This window comes from Anolis carolinensis, chromosome 1 (assembly GCF_035594765.1).
Source record: "Anolis carolinensis isolate JA03-04 chromosome 1, rAnoCar3.1.pri, whole genome shotgun sequence".
Classification (NCBI taxonomy): Eukaryota; Metazoa; Chordata; class Lepidosauria; order Squamata; family Dactyloidae; genus Anolis; species Anolis carolinensis.
Window position 1 is genome coordinate 115,237,181 of NC_085841.1, and position 17,332 is coordinate 115,254,512.

Below are 17,332 nucleotides of genomic sequence, written 5' to 3' on the forward strand. Positions count from 1 at the left end.
TGCAATGGTTAGAGATCCTGATTATGGAAGAAAGACACCAATGCCTTAGAGAAACAAAATGTATAAACGTTCTAAAGCATGAGAGAAGATTCGTTTCCATTCCTGTACTGTAAATGTTCATAGACATGGCTGGTGTAGACATTGGTCTCTAGCATATAGGATTATCCTAGACATTGTAAAACATTGTTTTCAGCCTTTCATTTTCATCAGACCATTGACTGGGACTTTTAAGTAATGGAAGTCCAAAATATCTAGAGCAAGGTTCTTGACCAGGTTCCCTGGAATCCTAGGGTTCTGTAAGAGATTGGAGAGAAATGGAGCAATAGATTTGGTAAGTTGTATATGAGAAACCAAGATCATGGCAACTACACCTATTGATAACTGGCAAATAGAAGGAGAAAACATGGAGGCAGTGACAAACTTTATATTTCTAGGCGCGAAGATCACTGCAGATGCAGACTGCTGCCAGGAAATCAGAAGACATTTACTTCTTGGGAGGAGAGCAGTGGCCAACCTTGACAAAATAGTGAAGAGCAAAGACATCACACTGGCAACGAAGGTCCCCATAGTCAAAGCAATGGTATTCCCCATAGTAACCTATGGATGCAAGAGCTGGACCATAAGGAAGTCTGAGCGAAGGAAGATAGACGCTTTTGAACTTTGGTGCTGGAGGAAAATCCTGAGAGTGCCTTGGACCGCAAGAAGATCCAACCAGTCCATACTCCAGGAAATAATGCCCGGCTGCTCACTGGAGGGAAGGATATTAGAGGCAAAGAGGAAGTACTTTGGCCACATCATGAGGAGACAGGAAAACTGGGAAAAAATCACGATGCTGAGGAAAATGGAAGGAAAAAGGAAGAGAGGCCGACCAACGGCAAGATGGATGGGCGGTATCCTTGAAGTGACTGGCTTGACCTTGAAGGAACTAGGGGCAGTGATGGCCAACAGGGAGCTCTGGCGTGGACTGGTCCATGAAGTCATGAAGAGTCGGAGACGACTAAACGACTGAGCAGCAGCATGTGAGGATTGCTTGAAACCTGAAAATTATTTCAAGAACTCCTCCAGGATAAAAACACTGAGAAAGAATTATCTGTTCTGGAAAGCAGTGTTCATGAAAGTACCAAACATATGGACTTGACTTGGATACACAGGTCTCAAAAGTGTTTAGGACATGCATGAAAATCTTGTTGATTGGATATCTTTCCCAACGGTCCAAGCCAGTTTAGCAAATGAAGGTGTAACTATCACCTTGAATTGGGCCCATGGTAACACAAAGGGAGAAGAGATAGGTAATTGGTGGTATAAAACTACAACACCACTGAAGGGAACAGCCTTTGTAGCAGGTGCAGCTTCCAAATTGTTTTAGAAGCAACCCTACTTCATGGCTGTTACAGGAATGAGACCAAGAGGCTACAAAAGCATGTTTAAGGGCAAGAACCCCACACTGTATGAAGGAACATTCTAGCACATCAAATGTACTCACGTGATTGCAGATAAAGGAAAGCAGAAACCTGAATTGTAACACAACAACCTGCTGCATATATGTATCAAATGTATAATAGCATTAACATGCTAACATTTCATCATGCACATTTGTAGAAAAAAACATTCCGGTTGCTCAAGGAATTCCTGTTATTCAGATATAAAATCTATAACAGGCCTTATTGACATCATCCTTTGATTGAACATTTTTCTGCTTTATAATGTTTCTTTTTAAAAAAAGTATGTATGTATGAATATAAAATAAGTTTTCTTATATGCAAGTACCGTACAAACACATATGTATACACAACCAAACATTTGCATCTCAAGTCAAAGCAATGAAATATTATTTCAGATTACTCACAAACTACAACCCTTTTCACATTACTGCTAATACTTTTACCAGTTTAGCCTGGTGTCCCAGTTCATGCTGAACCAGAGGCCATTGTTAAGACAGCCTAGGAGTGCATCTGCTGCACTGGACAGCCTCCATCTCACCTCTCCATGCTGCCACCACTGCTGTTGCTTGCCAGCCACTGAGCTCTTGGCCATTGCAGGTGCAATACTGATATCAGACAGAGCATAGAAATTATCAACACGAAAGAGGGGGTTTATCTCCTCTTTTTCTTTGTGATCATATGGCTTCTGCAGCTGAGCTCCATGCCTGGCTAATAACAGCGGTAGCCAAATCCATCCCCTTTCCTGATGAGTGAAGGGAAAAGGTGATGGTGCCAGTATTCAGTCCTAACTGTGAATCTGAACAAATCGGACTTGATCCCGTTATCCAGCTTTCATGAAGTCATGGAAGACAAGTTTAGTTTTAACTATGGTCACTGGGATACAAAGACAAGAGGAAAGATATTGTCTAAAGCCAAGGATAGTAGATAACCATATGCATGGTGGAAAGACAAGAGGAAAGATATTGTCTAAAGCCAAGGATAGTAGATAACCATATGCATGGTGGAAAAAGTTATTGGATTATATTTTGAGATTGGCTGGGAACCAAGAAGGAGATGTGGTAAACTGGCTGAGAGCTCTATCAGACTGGGTTTTAACTAGTGTTATACAGATCTATATTAACACAGCTGTGTGTTCAAGTCTTTACAATGATCCCTCTTGGGCTGTGATCCATGGGTAAACAGCTTTGTATCTGAAGTCTATGATGAAAAATATTGGAAGAGTCCCCCACAACCTTCTGGCAAACAAACTAGTAAAATGTGGGCTAGACAAAACTACAGTTAGGTGGATCTGTAATTGGCTAAGCGAACGAACCCAAAGGGTGCTCACTAATGCGTCGTCTTCATCTTGCAAAGAAGTGACGAGTGGAGCGCCGCAGGGTTCCGTCCTGGGCCCAGTTCTGTTCAATATCTTTATTAACAACTTAGACAAAGGGTTAGAAGGCACAATCATCAAGTTTGCAGATGACACCAAACTCCAGAAGACAGGAGCAGAATTCAAAACAATCTTAACAGACTAGAGAGATGGGCAGAAACTAACAAAATGAAGTTCAACAGGGACAAATGCAAGATACTTCACTTCGGCAGAAAAAAATGGAATGCAAAGATACAGAATGGGGGATGCCTGGCCCGACAGCAGTACATGTGAAAAAGATCTTGGAGTCCTCGTGGACAACAATTTAAACATGAGCCAACAGTGTGATGCGGCTGCTAAAAAAGCCAACGGGATTCTGGCCTGCATAAATAGGGGTATAGCGTCTAGATCCAGGGAAGTCATGCTACCCCTCTATTCTGCCTTGGTCAGACCACACCTGGAATACTGTGTCCAATTCTGGGTACCACAATTGAAGGGAGATGTTGACAAGCTGGAAAGCGTCCAGAGGAGGGCAACTAAAATGATCAAGGGTCTGGAGAACAAGCCCTATGAGGAGCAGCTTAAAGAACTGGACATGTTTAGCCTGCAGAATGAGAAGGCTGAGAGGAGACATGCTAGCCATGTACAAATACGTGAAGGGAAGTCAAAGGGAGGAAGGAGGAAGCTTGTTTTCTGCTGCCCTGCAGACTAGGATGCGGAACAATGGCTTCAAACTACAGGAAAGGAGATTCCACCTGAACATCAGGAAGAACTTCCTCACTGTGTTCGGCAGTGGAACTCCCTCCTCCAGACTGTGGTGGAGGCTCCTTCTTAGGAGGCTTTTAAGCAGAGGCTGGATGGCCATCTGTCGGGGGTGCTTTGGATGCGATTTCCTGCTTCTTGGCAGAGGCTTGGACTAGATGGCCCATGAGGTCTCTTCCAACTCTTCTATGATTCTATGATAAGAAAAAGCTTAGGATTTCTCCCCCATACAAATTGTAAACAGTGGAATCAAACAGTGGAATTGTCTCTAAACATTGATGTAGCTGCACTAAGTGTTTTGGTTAAACAGGAAAGTGGAACTTTATTTATTTATTTATTTATTTTTCAAACTTATATGCCGCCACTCCCCTAGGGCTCGGAGCGGCTTACAGGAACCGGCTAAAATCAACAATTTAAAAAACATTTTAAAAACATCATTTAAAAAAAATCTTTAAAACATCCTAAAAGCACCTTTTAAAACATCAGCAACAGAACTCAAAAGCCTGCCGAAACAGGTGTGTCTTACATGCCCTGCGGAAGGCCAACAAGTCCCGCAAGGCACGAACTTCAGGTGGCAAGGTGTTCCACAGAGATGGCGCCACTACTGAAAAGGCTCTGCGTCTAGTTGCAGTTAGACGCAAGGTCTTAAAACTGGGGACTTCCAGCAGGTCTTGGTCCTCAGAACGGAGGGATCTCTGGGGTTTGTAAGGGGTGAGGCGGTCCCTCAGGTACATCGGCCCTGGACCATGTAAGGCCTTGAAGGTAAGCACCATCACTTTGAAAGTGATCCGGTGCTCAATTGGTAACCAGTGCAGCTGCCGTAAGATTGGTGTTATGTGGCATCTTATGGGGACTCCCGCAAGGAGCCGGGCAGCTGCATTTTGCACCAATTTGAGCTTCCGGATCACCGACACAGGAAGGCCAATGTAAAGGGCATTACAGTAATCCAGTCTCGAGATGACTGTAGCCTGGATCACTGTAGCCAGGTTGTCCCTAGATAGATAGGGGGCTAGCCGTCTAGCCTGCCGAAGATGAAAAAAGGCAGTTTTGGTAACGGCGGAGACCTGGGCCTGCATCGTCAGTGAAGGGTCCAAGAGGACTCCCAGACTCTTTACTAGTGAAGACGGGCGTAGCACTTCACCATCCAGGGTTGGCAACTGGATATCCCCACTGCCCGGTCGGCCCAGCCATAGGAACTCCGTCTTTGCTGGATTCACCCTCAAACTACTGGAACGCAACCATCCAATAATGGCCTCGAGGCACTGGTGAAAACTGTCGGGTACAGACTCCGGTTGGCCTTCCATCTTTAACACAAGCTGAGTGTCGTCAGCATATTGATAACACTCGAGCCCGAAATCTCGGACCAGCTGAGCAAGTGGTTGCATATAGATGTTAAACAACAGAGGGGAGAGAATGGCCCCCTGAGGAACCCCACAATGTAGAGGGGACCTCTCAGAGACCAGGCCCCCCCTCTCCACTCGCTGTCCACGGTTGTGAAGAAAGGAGGCCAGCCAATTTAAAGCTGTCCCCCTAACTCCAGCAACGGCAAGGCGGTGGGGTCAGAAGATTGTGATCGACTGTGTCAAATGCTGCTGTGAGATCCAATAACACAAGCAACACCGACCCGCCCCGGTCAAGCTGGCATCGGAGATGATCTGTGATGGAAACCAATACAGTCTCTGTCCCATGCCCCGCACGGAAGCCAGACTGGAAAGGATCCAGTCCGGCTGTGTCGTCTAGGAACTGCTGCAGCTGCACCGCTACTGCCCTCTCAATCACCTTGCCCAGAAATGAAAGATTCGAAACTGGGCGGTAGCTGGAGGGAACCAAACGATCTAAATCTGGTTTTTTCAGCAGAGGAGAGACCACTGCCTCTTTTAATCCCTCTGGAAAGACTCCTTGCTCAAGGGAGCTGTTTATTATCTTCAGCAGCGGGTCACGTAATCCCTCCAAGCAGGATTTTACTAACCAAGAGGGACACGGGTCAAGGGAGCAAGTGGTCGGTCTAGCTGCAGCTATGAGCCTATCGAGACCCTCTGCGTCCAGTGGGATGAACTGGTCGAGGGTGGGCCCAGCAAGTGGCCACGGAGTCTCAAGTTCTCTCATTGTATCAGTTGTGGCGGGGAGGTCCCGGCGTAGTAGTGAGATCTTGTCAGCAAAATAGCTTTGAAAAGCCTCGGCTGAAGGGGTCTGATCATCACTTTTTGGGTTGGTAGGAACCGTCGTTAGAGATCTAATTATTTTGAACAATTTTGCCGGGCGTGAGCTGGCGGACTCTATCAAAGAGGCATAGTATACTCTCTTTGCTTCGATGGTAGCATGCTCATAGGACTCCATAAATGCCCTGTAAGCTGATCTCGAAGCTCTGTCATGAAGTTCTCGCCACACGCCCTCTAGCCGTCTCTTTTCCCGCTTCATCGATCGAAGTTCCTCGGTGAACCAAGGAGACCGATTTCGGCGGGGTTGGAGAGGGCGTCTAGGGGCGATCTCGTCGAGTGCATTGGACAGCCTGATGTTCCACATGTCCACCTGCACATCGATTGAGTCGCTGACAGGCTCCAGATCCTTCAGAGCATTCTGGAACCTACTAGGTTCCATAAGTCTTCTTGGGCGAGCCCAAATCGGCTCGGCGCCCTTGCCAGGTGGGTAGGCATGCTCCAGCCTGACTCTATATAGACTTGTATAACCAGGATCTCAAGAGGTATGTGTATGCTGTATACATGATGGAGTGGTAGTGGTTTATTGGTGGCAGAGGCATTGCATTTCCAATCGAATCTCATGCAGGAGTATCCCTCAATCCGTAGGAAGGACATTTTGAATACAGTAGAGTCTCACTTATCCAAGCCTCGCTTATCCAAGCCTCTGGATTATTCAAGCCATTTTTGTAGTAAATGTTTTCAATGTATCATGATTTTTTGGTGCTAAATTCGTAAATACAGTAATTACAACATAACGTTACTGCGTATTGAACTACTTTTTCTGTCAAATTTGTTGTATAACATGATGTTTTGGTGCTTAATTTGTAAAATCATAACCTAATTTGATGTTTAATAGGCTTTTCCCTAATCCCTCCTTATTATCCAAGTTATTCGCTTATCCAAGCTTCTGCCAGCCCGTTTAGCTTGGATAAGTGAGACTCTACTGTATATAGAGAATGCCAGTGAAAGGACATGGCTCAAAAAAGTAACTGTAGGTGTCATCCTTTGGATCTTGGATCATTTGCTCTTTGACACTAAATTGTTCTCAAGTTAGCACTTTAGCATCTTGGCTAACAAACATAGCTATATGGAGCATGTAGAAAATCTTGAAATTCTTCTCATCCTTCACATCCAGAGTTGAATTATTCACATGAGTGTGAAGCAGCTCTTTATGTAGTGCTTTAAGATAAGAAAATATGGGGATGCAATGACCAAGGAAATGGGTTGTTTGCTTCACTGAGTAAAGAACATTTGATCCCTGTAGTAGAATTAGGCACCTAGTCTAAGTACTGAAATGTACTTAGAAAACACATTCCATTAGTGGAATGATTTACATATTACATGAATAAAGTGAATAAATAGCAAAAGAATTGGGGGTGATTACGAATGTCTACATTTCTGTTGTCGCTTTATTCTTGTTGTGGTGATTGTGTCCCTTTAAGTCATGTCTCACTAATGGCAATCCTACGACAAACCCATCACCGGGATTTCTTTGGCAGAATTTATTCAAGGGCTGGGGGTCACCTTTGCCTCTGAAGCTGAGAGAGTTGGCCTTTGCCCAAGATTACCAACTGGGTATCCATGGCTTTGTGGGGATTCAAATGCTGGTCTCCCTGTGTCCCAATCAAACACTCAGCCTGCTTCTTCATAATTACACTATTTACAAATTCAATAGGGGTTTTATATACTTCACTACTTTCATCAGGGAGAATTGGATGGGTTTTCTCTTCATAGAGAAGGACTTGAGATGATGATGCAAGTTGTTTGGCTAGCATGTCTTTTGGCATTCTACACCCATGGGTAATGCATGGGCTGTATGATTGTCCATGTGGCACAAACTGCTATTTTTTATTTTGATTTCACCTTTCTCCCAAAATTGGGGTTTCAGGCAGCTCACTTTGAAGGAGGGAAAAGCAGGTACAAAGAGGTGGCTGGTAAATCTGTTGTTACGACGGGGGGGGGGGGGGGGATTCACTCCTGGTCATGCAGCTGCTGTACATACTTTGTGCCAAATCTCTGCTGAGAGTGGTCCCCAGCACTTGGATGGCTCCTGTACAACCAGGAGCAGCTGCGAGACAAGTGGCTGTAAAACAGACTGAATGCTTCTCTCCCCCCAATGGCAATGGATTCACCAGCCAACCTGGATATAAATACAAATTAATTATGAATTAAATTATAATATAAATATTATACATTGTATAATATATAAACAGATTATAATATTAAAACATAATTTCATTGATATCCTTTAAAAATGTTTGTAAAAAGTACAGTGTACATCTTCAAAAGTTCTTCCTCAGTAGCCAAAAGCCTGCCTGACTGTAAAGGTTATTTGGCTTTTCAGTTAAGTTCACATTTAAATTAAGGTGCAAAAACTATGGATGCTTTCTGAAAGCAAGTTTCTGCTTCCAGAAATCAGTTTTAAAAGAAAGGATATGTGTCCCACACCTTGATTTATATTGGAAATGCACTATATAATGGACCTTTTTGCTGCCATATTTCTGAAACTCGGGTTTGTCTACACTAGCAAAAACCTTGAACCCATCTCAAATGAAAGGATAGCAATCTTCATGATGCACAGCTACTTCCAGTGGGTATCCAATGGGGGGTTTTTTTGGTCTATACCAACCGTGCCCTGCTTAAGAGAAAGACAGGAAGCACCAGATTTTCCAGCAAATTCTGGAGTATCTCATGGTCATGGGGCAGTCTGAACAGTTAGATCAGGTCTGATTCAGTGCACGGAAAGGGGATGTTAGAACAGGTTTCCCACATGATCTCCATTCCTGCTTCCTGATCACGCAGACACTCTGTTCTGATATCAGCAGAGGTGCCTACATATCCAAGTGATCTCAGGTCTTCCTGGTCATGCAAGCATCTCTGCCAAGGTCCGAATGGTTCATTTGTGTGACCAGAAAGGAGGAGGGAGGAATTGCTCCCTCTTAGATACTGGTCATGCTGTTGCCTTGTTCTGTTAGCAGAGGTGCCCATGATGACCAAGAACTTGCATGGAGGATGTACACTTCCTCATACCAACAGAGTGGCTGTGTTCCTCAGCTGTGTGAACAACAGCCCCCATCTCAGCACAGATATGCCAGATCTGGGGTATTTTTACACAGTCTGCCCAGTGTAGATGAGCCTCCAGTGATGGTTCAGTGTTTCTGACAATCCTGTTCTGGGGTATGAGTTCTTAGTTTTGGGAGCAGAAGTTCCTTACTCAAGATATAAACCTGGAATGATTGACTGTAGAACCGGAGATGATGTACTGTTTCATACAATGAACTTTTTCATATGACTGAGTGCAGATGTTGAGAAATTATAAAGTACTTGGTCAGCTGTTGTTTTTGGAAGCCTTTCATGATCTATACCCTAGAGTCCTAGCAGGTTGTGCTGATTGAAAAGTTGTCCCATTATTTTTCAACGTTTTTACTTCAGAAATTCATTACATGAACACCAAATATTAAGTAAATATTTATGTTGGGCTAATTTTCACAATTAATAATGTTCACATGAGTAATTCTGCTAACAAAATGAGCACATTGAGACAATTTAGTTGCAGAACAAAGTCTTGTTGCTTCGTTTTGTTAAAATGTTGATTGTTGCAACTCAGTGAAGAAGCATGCATCACACACTTCACGTATAAGCATTTTTAAAATTGTAGCGCTTGATAACCGTGATAATGTCAGAGTACAATCCAGAGGCACATGCTCATTAGCAGCAAAGCCCATGAGTTATACAATGAAATGACCTTTCAGTAGGTTTCCCAGCTGAACCACGTATAACCTTTTAAGCTCTGCAAAAAGAGCTCACTATACAACACAGGGGAGATGGACAATTAATGCAACTGTATGGCTTCAACACAACCATTGTCAGGAGCTCTAAACTTTTCAAGGTGGTGAAAGCATGCAATTAAAAATCTTCAGTTGTTTTAATCTTCTGTAGCAGCCATTGGTCTGATTAAATTTTAAAATGGAGGAGATGAGATAGAATCGTGGGCGGGAGGGAAACATTTTTTACAGAATGCATCCAGCAGAACTAGTTCGGGGAAGTTAATTACTGTTAATGTATTTTCTTACACTTTCCCCCTGATTATTCAGTCTTTTTATTACATAGCCATGCATTATGCTCATGCCATTCTGAAGCTGAATGAATGTTTATCTCTCATAAACGTGGGAGTCTAATTCAACACTTAGAAAGACAGAGGCATTATTGGGCATTACTGAACTATAAATAAATAGCCTGTCTAGATAGCTGGATAACCTTCTCTAACTTTGCAAATATTTAATTAAATTTAATCTTCTCTCTTCTCTACCAGGATTGCCTCACATACTTTCCCCAAAAGCCTACATAACTGACATCTGGGGTTATGAAGTCAGTCCTAGATGGCCTCGCAGATACGACCTTCAGAACAATTACGACAGATCTTCTTTACATGGGTTCTAACGATATCCAGTACGAAGATTTTAAAAGCGACATGGCTTCCAAGTTAGGATATTACCCACAGAAATTTCCTCTGTCTTCTTTTCGAGGTGATTTCCGACCTAAAATGACTGCAGGAGAAGATGCTGTTTTGGGCGTGCACCCAGCAGATCAGGTCAATCTTACAGATTTTTACAACAAGACTTTATCCACCTTCAAGGAAAATGAGGATAATATACAGTGTGGAGATAACTTCATGGATATGGAGTGCTTTATGATTCTAAACCCGAGCCAACAGCTGGCCATTGCAGTACTCTCCCTTACCCTAGGCACCTTCACTGTTCTGGAAAATCTCCTGGTTTTGGTTGTCATCCTGCATTCCCGGAGCCTTCGCTGTCGGCCCTCCTATCATTTCATCAGCAGCCTGGCAGTAGCTGATCTCCTTGGCAGCGTCATCTTTGTCTACAGTTTTGTTGACTTCCATGTTTTCCATCGAAAAGACAGCCCTAATGTTTTCTTGTTCAAATTAGGTGGAGTTACAGCTTCGTTCACAGCCTCGGTTGGCAGCCTTTTCCTCACAGCGATAGACAGGTACATATCTATACACAGGCCCTTGTCTTACAAAAGGATTGTTACCCGATCAAAGGCTGTTGTAGCATTCTGTGTGATGTGGACTATTTCTATTGTAATAGCGGTCCTTCCTCTGCTCGGTTGGAACTGCAAAATGCTAAATTCGGTTTGTTCTGACATATTTCCACTGATTGATGAGAACTATCTGTTGTTCTGGATCGGCGTCACCACTGTACTCTTGCTTTTTATTGTTTATGCCTATATGTACATACTCTGGAAGGCTCATAGCCATGCTGTCAGAATGATTCAGCGTGGCACTCAAAAGAGCATGATCATTCACACTTCAGAGGATGGTAAAGTGCAACAGGTCTCCAGACCTGACCAAACACGTATGGACATCAGGTTAGCCAAAACCTTAGTCCTTATTCTTGTGGTTTTGATCATCTGCTGGGGTCCTCTGCTTGCAATCATGCTCTACGATGTCTTTGGGAAGATGAACAAGCTTGTCAAGACGATCTTTGCCTTCTGCAGCATGCTGTGTCTCATGAATTCCACAGTGAACCCCATTATCTATGCTCTCAGGAGCCAGGACTTGAGACATGCTTTCAGGAGCATGTTTCCACCATGTGTGGGGACTGCACAACCTCTTGATAACAGCTTGGAGTCTGACTGCCAGCACAGACATGGTAACAACCCAGGTAATGTCCACAAGGCTGCTGAAAGGTGTATTAAAAACACAGTTAAGATTGCCAAAGTAACCATGTCTGTCTCTTCAGACACAACAGCAGAGGCATTGTAAACCAAAAGTCTCTCGGCATCATGAGAGCACAAAACAAGTGAAAGTAAGAGAAATTCATTACTATAGAAGTGTACGTTTTTTCAGATGTACCCCCTCCCCTTTTCTTTTAAACAATCGTGGTGTTTTGTTGTTAGTTTTTTTTAGTTCTGAGCAGTAGCCCCCTCCAGGTTTTAAAAATAAACAAGGACTTGGACCTGTATTTTCAAAAATAGGTTTTCTATTAACCAAACATTAATTGAATGGTAATAGTTAATCCTGTAACCATATATAAAAGCATCCAATTGATTGAGGGAAAAATTTATAAACGTACAGAAACTTACTGCAAATTGAGATATGTACAACAATGTAATCAAAACCAACTATGTACTGTATATTTGTAGTTTTATTTTTGGTGTGAAATGCGTTGTTTGTAAGTAGATTTTCTCATCCCTCCCCACCCCAAAAGCGGCAGTACTGGATTGTAAAAGTTTTGTACTATGTCTTGTGAGATCTATGATGTTTTATTGTCCGTTAATAATATTGTCTAATCAAAGTGATTAGGTAGACTTGTGTGAAAGTAATGTAAAGTATGTGATGATGTAAAACCCTCCTCCCACCATGAAAGTACTTCCTGTATTTTGAAGAAGTCCTATGAGGTATTTTGGAATTTTTACATTCTTAGTGGTTTTTAGTGAACTTCAAAGGAAAGACTTTGTATTTCTTCTGCTCACATTTGAAATCCCTATTAAGTTTTGAAACTTATGTAAATACAAGAATAACAGCAAATTGAGGTACTTACACTACCTTTGCAAGAGAAAACTAAACACTGGTTTAGATGAGTAAAGACCAGCTTTAGTCTTACAAATAGCTGGATTCTTGTTGGAAATGATATGAATATCAGCAAAGCCTAAGGGGAAGACGTTTGGCCACTGGTAACCAGAAACTGCTTTTGTTTGTTTGTTGCTAATCCTGGAACTCTGAAGACAACACGTGTCCTATTAAACACACAAAGTTATCACTGTGATGTATACTTGAAATGTGTTGCATTCTTGAGTCCCAAGTTTTAATTTATTTGAAACTTGGGATGCCAAATATCAGTCTTCAGAAGCAAGAGGATGAAGTATAAGTATTAGACTTTTTAAACATGTGTATATATAATTAAGTGGTATCTACTGTATGTATTTGTGTGTGTTGTGTGTATATACTAAATAAGTGTGGGTTACATCAATGTTATTAAGATAAGACAATTGTGACCAAATGTTCTCAATCTTTTTCTTGTTGCATTCTTTGCACATAAATTCTGTTTATAAAAGGTGAGTTCTTCCAATCAATCAATAATGAAAATACCTAACATTTGTAAATCCATACTAAAAACCCAATCTTATAAACAGCAACAATGACACATTCGTATTTGTAGTAGACATATTAGTTAAGAAGGTCATCAGACTATGGCACTTATTGATTAATTGATTTGATGTGTTTTTAGCCCCAGACTTTACAAAATGATTGGAAGAATACTCTCACTGTGCAAGAAATTTTAAAAAGCATTCATAAGTATTAGAATTGGACTGGAATTAAGCAACATGGAAGAGAAACTGTTTAAGGTGAAAGATTTCAAATGCACAAATTCTCTGTAAAAAATAAGAATGCAGAAGATGAAAACTGAAATATTATTGCATTTGAGGGAGCATTATAAATGTTAATCCATTATTTATATTATATCAGTCTGAAAACAAGGTCACCCTGATCAAACAAAAACTTACAATCTGTTAAACCCTGCATGCACAAAAAATGCAGCATATGAAGTTTCCCATTCTTGATCCCTATTTCTTTTATCCTTGGACCATTTATACTGTTCTTGTTGCTAAGTTGGGCATTGAAATCTGTGTGCAACACCAGAATCATTGTAGCATTTTGGTGGGCAGGGTGACAACTGTATATGAAGCAACCATGTGAAGGCCATTCCTCATGCCCAGCAGTTTGCACATAGCACACCATTGTATGTGAGGAACTGTGGAATGGGCCAGTAGATATTAGCTAAATGGAAATGGAAACTATTACAAACCACTAAAAGGCAGGCTAACTTAATCTGATTGTCCAGTAGAATGTAAACAAAAGTAAAGCTGTAAGTAGTTTGAGAGCCCCCATGGACCACTAAAGTTCCTTAGTAAAGACAGTCATTGGCTTAAATGTGATGATTGGTTCCAACTAGAGTAGACACATTGTGCAAGCCTGGTAAGTCAGCATTTATATACCCCCATTGAATCAATGAGATTACTATAGTTCAGGTTAGTGATTGCAGTGATAAGATTCAGGTCTTTCTAGATACGATAGTTGGTGAGAAATGCTGAGTGCTGGAGTCCAAAAACATCTGAAGGGCCACCTGTGTATCATTGGTCCATTTTATTTATCACAGTTCACTGTGTGCAGGGGTTCCCTCTAGTTTTATGGGATAGAAGAGGAGGAGGAAAGTTGAATCACCCTTCCCTACATCATGCTCCTTCCATGTGTGCATACATACATGCCTTAAAGTCTTGTGTTGACTTATGGAGAGCATATGCCCTTCAATTAATTTCCATAAGCAAGAAATACTCAATGGCAGATTGCCATTGCCTTCCTGTGAATTTTTTTTTTCTTCGTGTCAGGAGCAACCGGAGTTGCTTCTGGAGTGAGAGAATTGGCCATCTGCAAGGACGGAAGAATTCCTCTTGGGAGACAATCTCTTCATTTTACCCCCACCAGAGGTTCTTCTCTAACTATGAGGCACCATGATGCACAAAGACATGACAGACTGGGCTAAAAACACCTAAAAACAGCCCTCACCTTTCCCATTAGTCATTCATGTTGAGTTTCAGCTGTGCAAATACTGAGGAAGTAACAACAAAGGTTCCCGTTATTCCTCTACACACTGCTGCTATGCCCACAGTGGGCTGTATATTTTGAAACTCTTCCTTTAACCATCAAACATCAAATCAGTAAACATTTTGTAGATAATCCAAAGGACAATGGAAAGGTATATCCAGAGCCATTTCTTTAAATGTCTTATTGTGACTTCAGTGCTTGCTTGTATGGGTTTCTGTTTATCCAATATCTTAACTTTATGTAACTAAAATAAACTATGGGACAATGGGGCTGTCTTGGCACTAAATATGGTGCTTATTGATATAATAAGAAACAACATCCTGTGAAATACTATAATGTAGTGTTCCGTATATTTCATTTACATACGCGCAGGGTTTTTTTTTGTTTTTTTGTTTTAATTTTTTAAAACTTGTATAACTGTGGATATTATCCTACCACCATTTCTCAACTCATCTAACTATGAAGTCCCTCCAAAGTGAATGCTAAATATAACTTCTGTTAGATACTCTACTGCTTTACTTTAGCCATGCTTTAGAGGCTTTCTCCTCAAGACTGTAAAAATGCTTAGGAAGGTATATTCAGTACAAACTTCCACTCTTATCCCTTCAAAGCAATGCAACACCCAACAAATAATATGTATATTATAGAACCTAAAATGTACTCTCACACTTCAGTTTTCATTTCTGGTCTGGTGGGGCATGTCTTTCTATTTAGCTTTTCTGCAAACTACATAACTATTAACTGAGCATTTGAAACGTATTGTGACTCATTTTTCTCTCTTTAAAGTATTATTTCCTTTGTATCTGCTTCTTCCTGGGCCAAGAACAAAACAAAAATTTGTCAGATAAACTGTCTGCATGGGCTATAGGTTCATTGTGTCCTAGAGACATATCCAGAACTGTGGAAGCAGGGTTTTCTGTCCCAATGTATGGTTCTGGGTATATGTAGGAATCATTGCAGTCAGGCTTAGGGCCATAAAATACTTGCAATGACAGAGATTTCATTTAGCAACTAGGATATCCAAATGCAGCAGCACCCAGTGTGATGGACCATGTTTTAGTGGCTGCGCAACATGCCCCCCACCCCACTGAGTAACAAAGAGGGAGGATTGTTTCACGCTCCTGTGATTAAGCATCTGATGGGAGCAGAAGGTGTCTTACGGGGTACTATGCAAGTGCTATTGGAGCACATGGCCAGCAGTGCCCAATTCAAATGAATCAACAATGACCCATAGCTATATAGGGCCTGCTGGCCATTCATATTACAATCGGTTTTCTGAATTTGCTAAAGTTAGAGGCACATGGCCCCTATGAAAGTGAAAAACCATCAGTATAGAAATTTTCTGCATGAGAGAACATCTCTCATTGAATTTCTAGGTCTTCCAGAACAACACTGTGGTCAATTTCCACTGGAAGCCGACTATTGAATTGCATTGGAGGATTTTAAAATTCCTAGAGGTTTTCTCTCAAGAAATCTCTAGGTCCTCTGGCATGATGGAGAAGTTGACCATAGAATCACAGTGGAAGACCTAAAGATTCTTAGAATAGTTCTAATTAAATCTGTGAATTATCAAATCCACAAATGTCAGATCGGCAAATGTGGAGGGAGGACTGTACTGACTACTTTCTGCACACCTCACTAAGACCCCACTGCCCTCATTATTTCTCCCCTTGTGCTGCCCTATCTCCAGTGAAATGTCCAGTGAATGTCCTGCTCTGACCTTTCATAGTGCATGAGTCATCTCCTGGTCACTGCTGGAGGCTGAGCACTCGTCTCAGTGAGCTTCACTCTGACCCAACAAGGCAATTCTCATGTCCATATGCAGCACAGAGAAGTGTATTTCTTCATTTCAGAACTCTTTAACTACAGCAAAAAAAACCCCTTCATTTAGATAAAGCTATTTCCAATTGTCCACGTTCCCTTGGTAATAGCCTAGGAGCTTATCCACACACTGCTTTATAGTCAGCCACCCACTCTCATGAAATGAGTAGCTCCATAGCTAAAACAATTCTGTGTATTTATTAACTTGAAGTGTTGTGTATATCTGTACCAGAGACCATCTGTATTATGTGCAAGTTAGATTCTCCACCACTTTAATGTAGATTTGTATATTACCTCTTCAATGCTGTGCAATCACCATGGATTTCTTTTTATTGCACTGATCAAAATGCCTCTTGTATGATAAATAAAACTTTTCCTGTGGTGAATGTATGTAAATAAAAAAATAAAAATCATTTCAAATGTCAGCTATACAAGCAGTGGCCTAACACAAATCCAAGTCTATAATTGTAAAATAGAAAATCAGTTAAGTTGCTGTAACATCAGGAAACGATTCTAGGGATGCAATGACAGAGAAAGGAAAGTCTTTCCTTATGATAGTAAGAAATAGCAAAGTTGGATTTATGTAGCTTTTTATTTCCATTGTTTCCTAGTGGAAAGCTTATCTCTTTTTCATGTCTGTAAATCTAACATTATTACTTTCTCTTTGAAGTATATTGTATTGTTAGATGTTCGTTTGAGCTGGTAACTAACATCCTTGCAACTGCTGCAATATGTTTCTGTTGGCAACTTGTATATTACTTTGTACACAAGTACTGGTAAGACTGTCATTAAAAGTAGCTTCTGCCATTAAACTACCTATAGCGGAATAGTACTTCTGTAATATTACCAATGTAGTACTATCATACCATATTTTCTTTCTCCAGTGTAATTAAACTGTTATTTATTCAACGTAAAAGTGTCCTGTTTGTTTGAATCTGAAACTACTCTACATTTCTGTTGCGATTGTAAAACTGCTAGTTTGAAACCTCTGTCCAGGTTGTCATTATTTTTATTCATTTCTTTTCATGAAGAATAAGAAGACCTTTTAAACTTTGATGAGAAGGTAACAAAATCACTTACATCAAATCTTCTGTTGCCATGCAAATTTGGAGTCTCCTTACCAAATCCTGTC

At 41.3% G+C, this 17,332-nt stretch overlaps 1 protein-coding gene across 1 annotated transcript in view; it reads left to right on the top strand.

Annotated features, from left to right (window-relative positions):
- Positions 1-17,109, top strand: part of cnr1 (cannabinoid receptor 1) — a 39,015-nt gene extending 21,906 nt beyond the window's left edge. The window contains exon 2 of the mRNA XM_008119545.3: positions 10,066-17,109. Within this exon, the coding sequence (XP_008117752.1) occupies positions 10,117-11,538 (1,422 nt within the window). The 5' untranslated portion in view covers positions 10,066-10,116 and the 3' untranslated portion in view covers positions 11,539-17,109. The remainder of the gene's footprint in view (positions 1-10,065) is intronic.
- Positions 17,110-17,332: the final 223 nt, after the last annotated feature.